At 47.2% G+C, this 13,637-nt stretch overlaps 1 protein-coding gene across 2 annotated transcripts in view; it reads left to right on the top strand.

Annotated features, from left to right (window-relative positions):
- The first annotated feature begins 8,123 nt into the window (after positions 1 to 8,123).
- The window catches only part of RAB6A (RAB6A, member RAS oncogene family), an 89,785-nt gene continuing 84,271 nt past the window's right edge, over positions 8,124 to 13,637 (top strand). For both annotated transcript variants that reach the window (XM_065423301.1, XM_065423302.1), the window contains exon 1: positions 8,124 to 8,202. In XM_065423301.1, coding sequence (XP_065279373.1) covers positions 8,133 to 8,202 — 70 coding nt within the window. In that variant the 5' untranslated portion in view covers positions 8,124 to 8,132. The remainder of the gene's footprint in view (positions 8,203 to 13,637) is intronic.

Genomic DNA, 13,637 nt, shown 5'->3' with positions numbered 1-13,637 from the left:
GGTAAATAGGTTCAGGGGAAGCGCTGAGCCATTGCAGCCAGATGCTGTGGGCCTCCGTAGAGAAGCAGGGGTTTGGCATCATCCATCTTTAGTGACACTGAGATCAGGCACCCTGTGAGCTCTCCAGGAAGTGTTGTGCCATCCCCACCGCTGCAGGAATGTTCAAAGGTGCCAGAGTCACTCCGCTGGCATGGCCCTTCATCGCGGTTGGAGGCTGCAGTGGTGCAGAGAGGCTCTAGCCTCTCCTCCACTGGGAGGCCTGCAGCTGGCTAGCTGCACCCAAAAGGCAGGTGATGTTGGCTTGCAAGGAGGCATGACCAAACAGAGGCAGGGGACGTGCTGATTCAGGGCAGTCCCGCAGCAGCTTCCGCTAGCGAGAATCCTATGGAGCCCCCGGTGGAACTTAAAGTTGCCCCCACAGTTGTGGTGAAAAGCTACCTTTTGGCACAATCTGTATCCTCCAGCACTAGGAAAAGCAAATCCAGCCCTCAGGTTCTAATACCGCCATTATATAAACAGGCATGTCAATTGGTCAGGAAATGTGAGTTCAAAGTCACGTAACTTGTGCCGTAGTGGGGCCATCTGCCTCCTGAGCGCCCCCATGTGGCAGAAGTCACATCAATCTGTGGTGCCCTGCTACCAATGTCCCCCCCATCAAGGCCCCTTAATAACTCACAGTCCACAGGTCATTACAACATTCCTCGGTGCTATTTAATGAGTCCTTACACACTGGCCCTCCAAACCCTGGTTCGGTCACTCTCTCCCCTTCTTCCCAGAGCTAGGTCCCCATTCAATGTCTCGCCAGCTTTACCTGGCTCAAGGTCAGCCATCTGGTTCCAGATGCCAGGCCCAAACCCTTTTCTCAATCAATCTCAAACTATACATATAAAATGATGGGGTCTAAATTAGCTGTTACCGCAAAAGAAAGAGATCTTAGAGTCATTGTGGATAGTTCTCTGAAAACATCCACTCAATGTGCAGCGGCCGTCAAAAAAGCGAACAGAATGCTGGGCATCATTAAGAAAGGGATAGATAATAAGACAGAAAATATCATATTGCCTCTATATAAATCCATGGTACGCCCACATCTTGAATACTGCGTGCAGATGTGGTCGCCCCATCTCAAAAAAGATACATGGGAATTGGAAAAGGTTCAGAAAAGGGTAACAAAAATGATCAGGGGCATGGAACCGCTTCTGTATGAGGAGGATTAATAAAATTGGGACTTTTGAGCTTGGAAAAGAGACGACTAAGGGGGGATATGATAGAGGTCTATAAAATCATGACTGGTGTGGAGAAAGTAAATAAGGAAGTGTTATTTACTCCTACTCATTACACATGAACTAGTGGTCACCAAATGAAATTAATAGGCAGCAGGTTTAAAACAAACAAAAGGAAGTATTTCTTCACACAATGCAGAGTCAACCTGTGGAACTCCTTGCCAGAGGATGTTGTGAAGGCCAAGACTATAACATGGTTCAAAAAAGAACTAGATAAATTCATGGAGGATAGGTCCATCAGTGGCTATTAGCCAGGATGGGCAGGGATGATATCCCTAGGCTCTGTTTGCCAGAAGCTGGGAATGGGTGACAGGGGGTGGATCACTTGATGATTACCGTTCTGTTCGTTCCCTCTGGGGCACCTGGCATTGGCCACTGTCGGAAGACAGGATGCTGGGCTAGATGGACCTTTGATCTGACCCAGTATGGTCGTTCTTATATTCTAATCAGAGCTGGCTAGCCCTGGCCCTTAAGGGGCAAGCCACCCCTTACATGCGCCAGTCTGGCATTTACTTGGTGTGCAATACAAGCATAAATTATACCCCCTTATTGGCATTCTGTGAAAATACAGCCCTAACATAAGGGGATGCAGCTCCCACTGAAGTTAATGGAAATTGCGTCTGCTTCTGCCAGGCCTCTGTTTGCTACCTGGGGATTTGCGGGAGGTGCAGAAGTAAGTTAAAATAGGGGGACTGCTTTATATTACACCCTCCTGCCAGTCATTTTCTGCCAACATCCCATTTTCCTCCCTCTCAGCATGTAAATCACACTCATTTTGCACACTCCCTGAATTCCGGAAGTCACACCCCGTAGCCACTTATGCCCACCTACACCTGTTGGCAATTTACGCCTGATGTGTAACTTACATCAATTTATGTTACTGCTCAATTTCTGTAGGAGATTTGGGGGATTTGCACTTACTGACTACAGGCTGAGTGTGACTGAATTTGCTCTTGTATCTAATCTAGATGGCAAGGACCCAATTCTGCCCTAAGATGTGTGGATATAATAATAATAATTAATAAGCAATAGCAATAATCCCTAGCTTTTATTGAGTGCTTTTCATTAGTAGTGCTCATTATCCCATTTTACAGATGGGGAAACTGAGGCACAGAGAGGAGCAGTGGTTTGCCCAAGGTCACCCAGCTGGCCAGTGACAGAGCCAGGAATAGAACAAAGGTATTTTGAGTCCCCAGCCAGTGCTCTATCCACTAGGCCATACTGTGAATGCCATTGATTTTGCTGGGACTTTTGCCTGTGTTTCAGAGGGCAGGTTTGTTATTTCCAGCCTCCGTTGATCATTTTCTGCCACGTTTGTGCACTGCTGGTGCTCAGTAAATAAGGGATAGTAATGAAAGTGGTACATTTTCTCAGGCTAAATAAAACCACCATGGTAGATCACCGCTTCAAAGAAAGCCACTTGTTTGACAGACTCTGGCTGACCAAGGGTTGCAAGCATTAATGAATAAGGAAGATATAAACCTTTGCAAAGGGGGCAAAAAATGGATCCTGATTTTTGGCCCTGCTTTGCATCACCCACCTGCACGAAACAGCCATAGAGCTGTTTTTCATGGCCCCTGGAGAATTCCCCATGCATGGGGACATCCTTGTATGGCTTGGTGACCTTTCCAGCATCTAGCATAGGGATGTGGCCAGGGAAAAGAGAACATGGCCCAGTGGTCTCTATTCTCTGGCTGCTGGAATGGCCCCTTGCTCTAATTTAGGCAGGGACCAACTCTGTGGCTGGATTTCCCTCTGGCTCAAGGGAACACAAAGGTCGCTGAAAGCCACAATTGTGCATACCCTTGCTGATCTGCACCAAGTACAGCTTGTCCTTCTGGACTATACGCCGGGCATCCTCCAAAGGATCGGTTTGGCTGGCAGTCTGGAAAATTCTAATTCCCTCCAGGGTTCAAAGAAAGATTTTAAATGCCTTGTTAAAACAGATTGCACTGAAGCCAAAATGGGTGAGATTTTGCAGGTCTGGAGCTGGAGCTTGGGGAGGGGAGGATGGCAGAGGAAAAAGCTGTATGAGAAGACAGCGCTGCAAATGCCTTATCTTTACCGGGAGCAGCAGCAGCTGTCTAAAAGCCTGTAGAAGCCAAAGCATCAGTGACAGATTGTTTTATAAGAATCTGGAGCTAGTCCAAAGTAATTATAGTTCCAAAGTCAAGATCCACCTCGATGGCTATTTCTGAGAGTACAATACAAATGAACACCTTTCAGGAGAAAAAAAATATACCCGCTGCTCAGTTTAGGTGCCATGGGGAATTTTTTTTTAATAGCAGGAGTTTTGATAGGCTGTACCTTTTCCTTTAGGTTTCCCGTGCGGGGGGTGTGGGGGGCTGCCAAGCTGTGACAATGTGAGAGATTTAAATCATTCATGACTCAGTTTTTTAAATGGCTCATTGGGACATGGTGCCAGTGCTTTCATCATCAGCGGGATGAGAGACAACGAGTAGGCAGGTAGGAGTGCGAAATTGCTGCTGCAGCTTTTTGGTTGCAAGAGGAAGAGGAAGCTTGAAGAGCTGGGGTTCCCTTTTAGCATAAAGGAGGAGGGGGATCATTTGACACAGTCATTGTCAGAGAAAAAAAGTGTGTTTGAAGCCCAGGAGTGGGCGCCAGGAACTCCTGGCTCCTAATCCACCAGGCTCTCACACTGACTCACTGAGGCCATGACTGCACTACAAACTTTGGTTGATGCAAATTACATTCATAGATTCATAGATTCATAGATTCTAGGACTGGAAGGGACCTCGAGAGGTCATCGAGTCCAGTCCCCTGCCCTCATGGCAGGACCAAATACTGTCTAGACCATCCCTGATAGACATTTATCTAACCTACTAACCTACTCTTAAATATCTCCAGAGATGGAGATTCGACAACCTCCTTAGGCAATTTATTCCAGTGTTTAACCACCCTGACAGTTAGGAACTTTTTCCTAATGTCCAACCTAAACCTCCCTTGCTGCAGTTTAAGCCCATTGCTTCTTGTTCTATCCTTAGAGACTAAGGTGAACAAGTTTTCTCCCTCCTCCTTATGACACCCTTTTAGATACCTGAAAACTGCTATCATGTCCCCTCTCAGTCTTCTCTTTTCCAAACTAAACAAACCCAATTCTTTCAGCCTTCCTTCATAGGTCATGTTCTCAAGACCTTTAATCATTCTTGTTGCTCTTCTCTGGACGCTCTCCAATTGCTCCACATCTTTTTTGAAATGCGGTGCCCAGAACTGGACACAATACTCCAGTTGAGGCCTAACCAGCGCAGAGTAGAGCGGAAGAATGACTTCTTGTGTCTTGCTCACAACACACCTGTTAATACATCCCAGAATCACGTTTGCTTTTTTTGCAACAGCATCACACTGTTGACTCATATTTAGCTTGTGGTCCACTATAACCCCTAGAACCCTTTCTGCTGTACTCCTTCCTAGACAGTCTCTTCCCATTCTGTATGTGTGAAATTGATTTTTCCTTCCTAAGTGGAGCACTTTGCATTTGTCTTTGTTAAACTTCATCCTGTTTACCTCGGACCATTCATTGCCGTACAGCTGCCAAAGTTTGTGTATTGACCAGGCACACGCAGACTTGACTGCTTGCATTGGTGTTGCACGTAGTCACCAGGAGTGCTTGTGCTGATGCAAATTGCGGTGTGCCATGGGTAGGTATCCCAGTGTGCCATATGCTACCATCTGGTGCCAGGCCTTTTGGGAAATTTTTGCAATGTGTTGTGGGATAGAAATGGCTCTCCCAGGAATCTAAGGGTCAAGTTCCCAGCATGCACCTTTCTCCTTCCCATAATGCCATCCGTATCCCATAATTTGCACACCTCTTTTTAAAAATCCCACAAACCTGTGTGGCACTTTTCAGTATCCGCCATCCCTGACAGAAGCACGGAGCCTGCAGAGCTCTGTGCTATTGTGATGAATGTTGCAAATACAGGATGCATAATTCTCCTGTATTTGCAGATCGACAGCAAGTTTTGCAGTAATGGGGGGTCATGATGATTTCTCGGAGGACAGTTTACTGAGGGACACAACAAAAAACAATTCTAGGTTGTTCATGACATTCCTCGAGCAGCTGCAGATGGTGGAGGAGTGTCACATCTGGGCCTGAGAAACAAGCACTGACAGGTGGGATCGCATCGTAATGCAGGTGTGGGACAACAAGCAGTGGCTACAGAACTTTCGGATGTGAAAAGCCACATTCCTAGATCTGTGTGCCATGCTTGCTCACCCTAACACTTCATGACAGGAACACCAGAATGAGAGCTGCATTGACAGAAGCAAATGACACTCGCACTCTGGAACTTTGCAACCCCAGATTGCTACTGGTTAGTGAGAAATCATTTTGGAGTTGGAAAATCCACAGTGTTGGTTGTTGTCATGCACATGTGCAGGGGCATTAATTGTCATCGGCTACACACGACTGATTCTCTGCAATGTGTAGGACAGAGTGGATGGATTTGCAGCAATGGGGCCCCATTGCCTATCCCTATTTTGGAAGCACACACATACCTGTTTTGATACTAGGGCACCTTGCCACAGAGTACATCAACAGAAAGGGCTACTTTTCTATGATGGATCAACGGGGATACTTCATTGACATCACTGTGGGCTGGTCTCGGAAGGCGCATGATGCTCACATCTTTAAGAACACAGGACTGTTCAGAAAGGCGCAAGTAGGAACATTCTTTCCCGGCCAGTGGATTACCATTGGCGATGTAGAAATGCCAAGTGATTCTGGGGAACCAGAGTATCCTTTGCTCCCCTGGCTCATGAAGCCGTACATTGGCTACCTCGACAGCATGAATGAAAGCTTCGGCAGGTGCAGAATGACTGTTGAATGCGGTTGAAGGGACGCTGGTGGTATTTACTCGCTAGATTGGATCTCAGTGAGCAAAATATCCCAATGGTTAGAGCTGCCTGTTGTGTCCTGTGAGGCAAAGGGAGGAAAAGCTGCCACCTGGGTGGAGGTGCAGCAGCGGCTTGGTGAGTTTGAACAGCCAGACACAAGGGCCATTACAAGATCCCAACGTGGAACTATGCGGTTGAGGGAGATTTTGAAAGAGCACTTTAATGATCAGCCATAGGAGTGTTCTCTGGACCTGGAGCTTTGGGTGCTGTTAGAAATTGTGTATTGCTCGCTGTACATTTATAAATATGACTGTTTGCTTTCCTGAGCTTGTGTGTGGTGCATGCTGTACATTTACAAATACTGTGGGTTTTGAGTATCGCTATGCATTCTGCAGTATGTATTGTGAATTGATAAAGATAACTGTTTTCTCCATAAATAGAACTTTATTGGGTGAGAAAAACAAAATGTGCAAAAAAACCCAAGGCAATGTCATACATAGGGCCCTACCAAATTCACAGTTCGTTATGGTCAATTTCACGGCCTTAGGATTTGAAAATTGGTAAATTTCACGTTTTCAGATGTTTAAATATGAAATTTTACAGTGTTGTAACTGTGGGAGTCCCAACCTGATGGGGGAGGGGGTCAAAAACCTGTTATGGGGGGAGGGGTCATAGGATTGCCACCCTCACGTTTACGTTGACATGGTCCAGCACTGCAACATTTTCAGTGTACACATACCCTAAGGAAAACCCACCCCAGAATATTCCATAGCCCAGGGCCTAGGACACTTTCCTGCAATATGAGAGACCCAAATTCAAATCTCTTCTTCATATCAGGCAGCGAGGGGAATTAAACTTGTGTTTCCCATGCCCCATGGGCTAAAAGTTACAAGGTTGGTAACAGCTGAACGTCTTTGTCTGGCTGTGTTGTAAACGGTGTTTAAAAATTACAAGTTGATACGATCTGGCAAATTCATGTCAAATTTACTGTGGGAGCTTCAGGCTCAGGTGCATCTCCATCCTTCCTAGTCTCTCCCTGTAACACATGACAATCTAGTCTCCTGTGGGCTGTAATACTTTGGTCTCATTTCGGTTGATAGGTTTAGTGTGCAGGTGCTGGCTGCTGGCCTGTGATATGTAGGAGGTCAGACTAGATGATCTGCTGGGATATGTAGGTCAGACTAGATGATCTGCTGGGCCTTTCTGGCCTTAAACTCTATGGCTCTAAATTCACTATTAACAAATAACCTATTTGTCCGAAAAATGTGCCTCCCTCTACTGCTGAGGGGCTCTTTTATTAGCGATGGGGAGGATACAGCTCTTCCTTCTCAAGGGCATAGCACCAGATGACTCAAAAGATTTTCGGTGGCAGAGCTTCCCAACCCAGGAAACCTTGACAGCAGCCAGCTGCTCGGCTCCCACATCCCCACCCAGGAACCACCACTGCAGTTGGCAGCAGCAGACGAGTTGGTCAGCAGTGAATTAGTTAACAGCCTTGATTGGGGTCTGCCCTCGTTAGGTTTCAGGGTTAACGCCTGGTCGAAGGGAGGGAGGGAGCTCGTGGCCCCCAGAGCCTACAGCGCTCCACCCGGCCTGCGGCGGCGCCAGGCCTCTCCGCCCCGCCCCTCTTCCCTCCGGCCCCGCCCTCTGCTCGCGCTGCCACACTCCGCATGGCCCCCGACGCGCGCCACGCCCTGCCCCCTGATTGGGCGGCGCGGGCGTGCGGGCGCGCGCCCGTGTGTGGGCGGGGCGGGCGCGGCGCGCGCCGAGTCCCGACTCGAGAGCAGCAGGCTAGGTTGCGCTGTGCGTTGCGAGCGGTTGCGCCGCGCTCTCTCCCTTGGTAACCGGAGTGCGGGCGGAGGGGCGGCGGGGACTGTCCGCCGCTGCCAGCAGCCCCGGGGCCCCTGCCTGGCTCCACCCACCCGGCCGCCGAGAGCGCGATCGCGGGTCCCGCCGCGGGGAGCGGAGCGAGCGCGGGGCGGCGGCGGCGGCTCCATCATGTCGACGGGCGGCGACTTCGGCAACCCGCTGCGGAAATTCAAGCTGGTTTTCCTGGGCGAGCAGAGCGGTGAGTGACCCGGCCCCGCCCCGCCCCGCCCGGGGGCTCCGGCCCCTCGCTCGGCCCCGGCCGGAGCAGAGACCCCCCGTGACCCCCCCCGGCACCCCGCGGGAGCAGGAAACCCGCCCCCGTCCCATCGGGGCCCCGCTGAGCCTCGCACGGGCCCCGGCCTCTCCCTCGGCGGCGGGGCGACCGGTCCCCTCGCCCGGCCTTGGAGCGCCCCCCAGGGTCCCCCGTCCATCGGGCTCTGTCCTCGCCCCCGGGGGAGCTGAGCCCCCCCCTGCCCTGGAGCCGTGGCGGGGGAGCAGCCCCTCGCCCCACCGGCTAATGGAGCCTGCCCGGCGATCACTCTGTGGGGCTGGGCTCGCTGTCGGCCGGGGAGGGCTTCTCGCTCTGCGCGGTGGGGTGTGGGGTTTGGTGCTGCTGGGGCCCAGAGCCGGGCCCAGCCCAGCCCGATGGGGGAGGGTCCCTTCTCCTGGGGCGATTGTCATCTTGCTCGGAGAACGACGGGTTGGGAAACTGCTGCGGGAAGCCGCCCTCTGTCCCCACCTTTCTGTGCATTGATTCATTTCCCCCCGTTGAAATGGTGTTGCTTTCTCAGGATGCAGCTGAATGATGCTTGACTGTGATCTTTACCTTTAATGTTTTAAATTCAGCCTCTCTCTTCTCCCCCCCCCCCCCAAAAAAAAAGAATCAACTGGTGTTTGCTCCAGTGGGGTCAAGAGGGGGAAATGAGAATGGCCAGTACTCCTCTGAATGTATTTTAATTACTATCTATTTGGTAATGGGAGGAAGAGATATCAAATAGTGCAGTTGTGATAGAAGCAGCTGCTGATTTCATATGACCTGGGTTTGGTTGGTTTCCTGGGGAGGGTGGAAACAGAGACTGGTAATTCTGTTAAATAGTGGATTTTTTTAGGAAACTGTGAATTACATTCCAGCAAAGTGTTTCTAACACCTTAAATATTTAATGTAGCAAATGCGAATTCTCTCCCCCTCTTTGATGGAAGAAATCTGAATGCCTGCTTCCTCCTCAGCAAAAGGCCCTCGCTATCTCACCAGTGCAGAGCAAAATCCTGATTTCACTTCCTTGGGAGTGGATTGCTTTATTGAAATATATTGTGTGCATTTGTAAGATGTACTATAATGAGACACTTTGATTAAAGGGGAGCAAAAACATTTAGTCTCTTCTGTCCCTGGGTGGGGTGGAGTTTGTATCTGCTGCCACAGCCAGCACTAATGCGGTTTGACATCTGCCTGGAAAGGGATGCTAATCCTTTTACCTTCTCTGAAATGACTTACATTTTGGTGTCGCTTCAGTCTACTTTAAACTGTCTTGGTGGTGGGGGACTGCTGTTAAAGCAAATCAAGCCATATACACGGGCAGTTCTCTGCCTCTTTCCTTTGTTGGGAGAGAGCTCCTTTCCATATTATGCTCATGGGGTGAACACCATGTGCACAACTTGTATATCTTTTTAGGTAAGTAGCCTAATACATAGGGTGACCAGATGTCCCAATTTTATAGGGACAGTCCCGATTTTTGGGTCTTTTTCTTATATAGGCTCCTATTACCCCCCACCCCCGTCCGGATTTTTCACATTTACTATTTGGTCACCCTACTAATACAGAAAGTGAGGTGCTGCCTGGACAGCCATTTTATGAGAATTTCAGGAGAGGGTTGTGTGTAAAGACACTGTTCATACCAAGTAAGTATTGATAAAAATGAGTTAAAAGTGCTTGCTGCACACCCCTGGGATGCTGCTGCCGCCTGTTTTATGGTGTTGCTGATATTTAGTTTGGGAGAAGCCTTTTAGTGTGGGTCTCAAAGGAAGATTTTTAGCTTCTAGTACTGCTTATTACATCTCGGTAGGTAGCTTTCTTAGTTGACAAATGAATTTCTCACATATTTCAGTTCTATCCAACATACTGCAGACTGCCTAGTGTCTAAATCTTCCAATCCTGTTCATTTTTGTGCTTGAGCTAATCATATATGTACCAGAAAGGTTTACATGATTCCCATTGATAAAAACACATGCATATTTTGGGGGTGGGGGGAAAGGAGATGATCCTGAGTACAATGTAGCAGAATGCTACCAACTAACGCACACTTCTGACGTACATGATTAAATGAGGTCCTCATGTACAGTGGAAAAATCACTACTTTTTCCATGCTGTCAAAGTGAGGTTTAGACAGCTCCACGCCATCTTGAAGTAATTGTGTATGAATTATTTTTTTAGTAGCCTATGTTTGACTTTTCAAGCACTATATGTAATGGTAAGTAGATAAATGTGCCCATAGTGATGTTCTTCTGTGCAATGAAGATAATGCACATGCATCTTTCATTATGCAGTGGCTCAGTGCTGTGAATTTTAATACTGGATTTTGCCACCATTTAGCTCATTCTCCTTGTCCTTTCGGGATTGGTGAGCGAAGGTGCAGAGAAATCTAGAAACAAATGGACCCTTGTAGAATAGCAGTATTTACAAATCAAGCATCTGTTTAAAAACACTGCAACTGGAATATCTTTTTCACTTCCTGTTTAGCTAAATCATTGTCTGCCTTGTTGGAAGGCCATAATTAAAGGTATCCTACTGCTGCTCAGAGGAGAACAGAATGCTGCTTTTGCATTGTTTTCTTTCAGTCACTTCAGAATGGCAAGTGAAATGTTATAGTGGGCTCTGCTGCTGATTAGCTGGAGATGCATGCCAGGACTAAGATCAGGCCTCTTGTGTTGCCTGCAGTCAGTCTTTTCAATAAATGTATGTGCTACTGTTCCGTGATTCTTAATTGGAGTTTGTTAAAGGTTTTAATAGCTTGCACAGGCGATGTAGTAATGTGATCAAGGATAATAATTTGCCATGTGAAACTGGATATGTTTGTGGAGATTTCCGTTTTAAATAAGACACAGAAAACAAAGTTAACAGTAAAAGATGCAAATCACATCGATTGTATTAAGCCATATTACAGCAGCCTTCTCCCTAGGCATGTTTGCTTGGACTGCAGAGATTCTTCCTGATTATGCTATTCCTTGTTATCTGCTGCAGGTTCTGGTGCTGTACTAAGATGCTAGTGCTTCTGATTGTTTTTTTTTTTTTTTTTTTTTTAAGATAATAAACCTCCACCTTCTCCCCATTTCCGGTGTCTCCTCAGTTACTTGTATTGCCTGCCATTCATGCTTAGTTGAATCAATACCTTGAGAGCTCTCCATGCTGGAGAAGGAAAGCTGACACACTGCTGCAGTCTTCTGCCAGTGCCGATCAGTCCGTGGTGGTGTGTTGGCTGGATGACATAAAATCACTTGCAGCTTCTTTCAGGATTTACTGCAAGTTGCTGGTTCTCAGCTGAAGTACATTTTTATTTCCAAACTAGATTAGCAATACTTGCTGCAAATGCTGTGGGTTCCTCACCAGCCTGCAATTTATTCCTTGTCTGGCTAAAAAGAGCTCTGTTTGAACCTTGTCTTTTTTGTCTGTGGTATAAAGACACTTATTAGGCTAGCAATGAGTAAAATTTAACTGGTGCTAGCCTTGATTGAATTACTATTTCCATGATTGCAGATTACATAGAGTTTAGTAGTGTTAAATACGTTAATCTTCCCTGAAAAGACAGAGCTTTGTGCTGAGGATTTAGATGCAGCTAGAGTAAAATATAATATATATATAAATCAGTCTCCTTAGTACCTTCTGATCTTGTTTTCTTTCAGGTGATTTCTGGCAGCCTAAATGTCTCAAGTTAATATTTAATTGCTATTTCTGAGTCAGATTATCAGCTAGAGTGGCACAAACCACCCTTATTAAAGTAGTTTTCAAATAAAATTGCTGTGTGCTTGAAAACTATAGAAAATGTTCAGCAGTCTTGTCCTCTTCATTTTTGTCTTGCATGTATGCTCCTCCTTTCATTCTTGTTATACGTCACCAGTTTCCTATCTGAGCATGCAGGAAGAATTGTATGCCAGTGGCAGGTAATAGAAGTATTACTCTTGCTGATTTCATTGCATGTGTTTATACCGTGAGTTTTATTAGAAAGGAAACCCGGAGGGCATCTATACAGGGACATCAAACACGAAGCAAGAAATCACTTGCGTTGGTATGTCAGGTAGGGGTGGGGAGAGAATGTCTGTCTGCCTTTTCCCCAGGCTGTGGATGCTGCCCTGCAATGGATGACCAGAAAAATCAACTACGTCAATCTGTATCTATCTTGTAAAGCACTTTATCACCATGGTATCTAAGTGTTGTGCAACAGCTAGGGGATATATTTAATTGTGTTTTGAAATGACTTGACTTAATTGGATTAGTTGACACAATGCTGGCCAGTATAGAGCAGGCCGAGTCATGGTTTCCATGTCAGCTAGCCATGGGACCAGAGGCTTGCGTGTGACTACCTGACACAATGGCTATCTCAGCTTGGTCACCAGCAGCTGAGAACAGCATCACCATGTAACTTGATTCTTTAAGTATGATTAAACTTCCAGTGAAGACAAGTCTGAAGAAGCATTGAGCTTGCCTGCCAAAGATTAAAATCTTGTATCCTTCTCTCTTTCTCATGTTTACCCCGTGTGCCATTGTATTTGGGCTATTCTTATTGAGGAAGGGTTGTCCAATGGTTAGGGCTGCAGCCTGGGATTCAGGAGACCTGGGTTTGATTCCTTGTTCTTCCACAGACTTCCCATGTGTCTTTAGGCAAGTCAGTTAAACCTCGTCTGAGTTCTCCATCTGTCAAATGGGATAATAGTATTTCCCTACCCTACAGATGTGTGGTGACAATAATACATCAAGGCCTAGTCTACACTTAACACTTAGGTCAACCTAGCTACATCACTCAAGAGAGTGCAAAAGATGTAGTTAAGCTGCCCTAAACCCTAGTGTAGACGCAGGCTGATGGAATAATTCTTCCATCGACCTAGCTACCGCCTCTCGAGGGGGTGGATTAACTATACAGGGAAAACTTTTCTGTCGCTGTAGCAAGTATCTACGCTACAGTGGTGTAGCTGCAGCTGAGCCACTGTAGCGCTTGTAGTGTAGACATATCGTAAGGGTTGTGAGGCAATCTGATACTACAGTAATGGGGGCCAGATACGTGTTGACTATATATCATCTGTTGGAGGATGGCTTCATTAGAGAGAGAGAGAGATCTTGTGTTTGGATCCAAAGACAGTAGCAGGTCTGTCTGCATTTATGCAAATGCTGTCTACAAAATGCATAGAGATTAAATGATCTTCCCTGCCCCTAAAGGTGAACTGAGTTCTAAAAAATACAACTGCTTAAGGGCTTGTCTACACTACCCAGCGATCGCTCCAGCGGGGGTCGATAAATTGACTGCTGAGCGCTCTCCCGTCGACTCGGTACCCCACCAGAACGAGGAGTACAAGCGGAGTCGATAGGAGAGCGTCAGCTGTCGACTTACCGCAGTGAAGACACCGCGGTAAGTAGATCCAAGTACGTCG

The sequence above is a fragment of the Emys orbicularis genome, chromosome 1 (assembly GCF_028017835.1).
Source record: "Emys orbicularis isolate rEmyOrb1 chromosome 1, rEmyOrb1.hap1, whole genome shotgun sequence".
NCBI lineage: Eukaryota > Metazoa > Chordata > Testudines > Emydidae > Emys > Emys orbicularis.
This window is presented reverse-complemented; position numbering and strand designations above follow the sequence as displayed.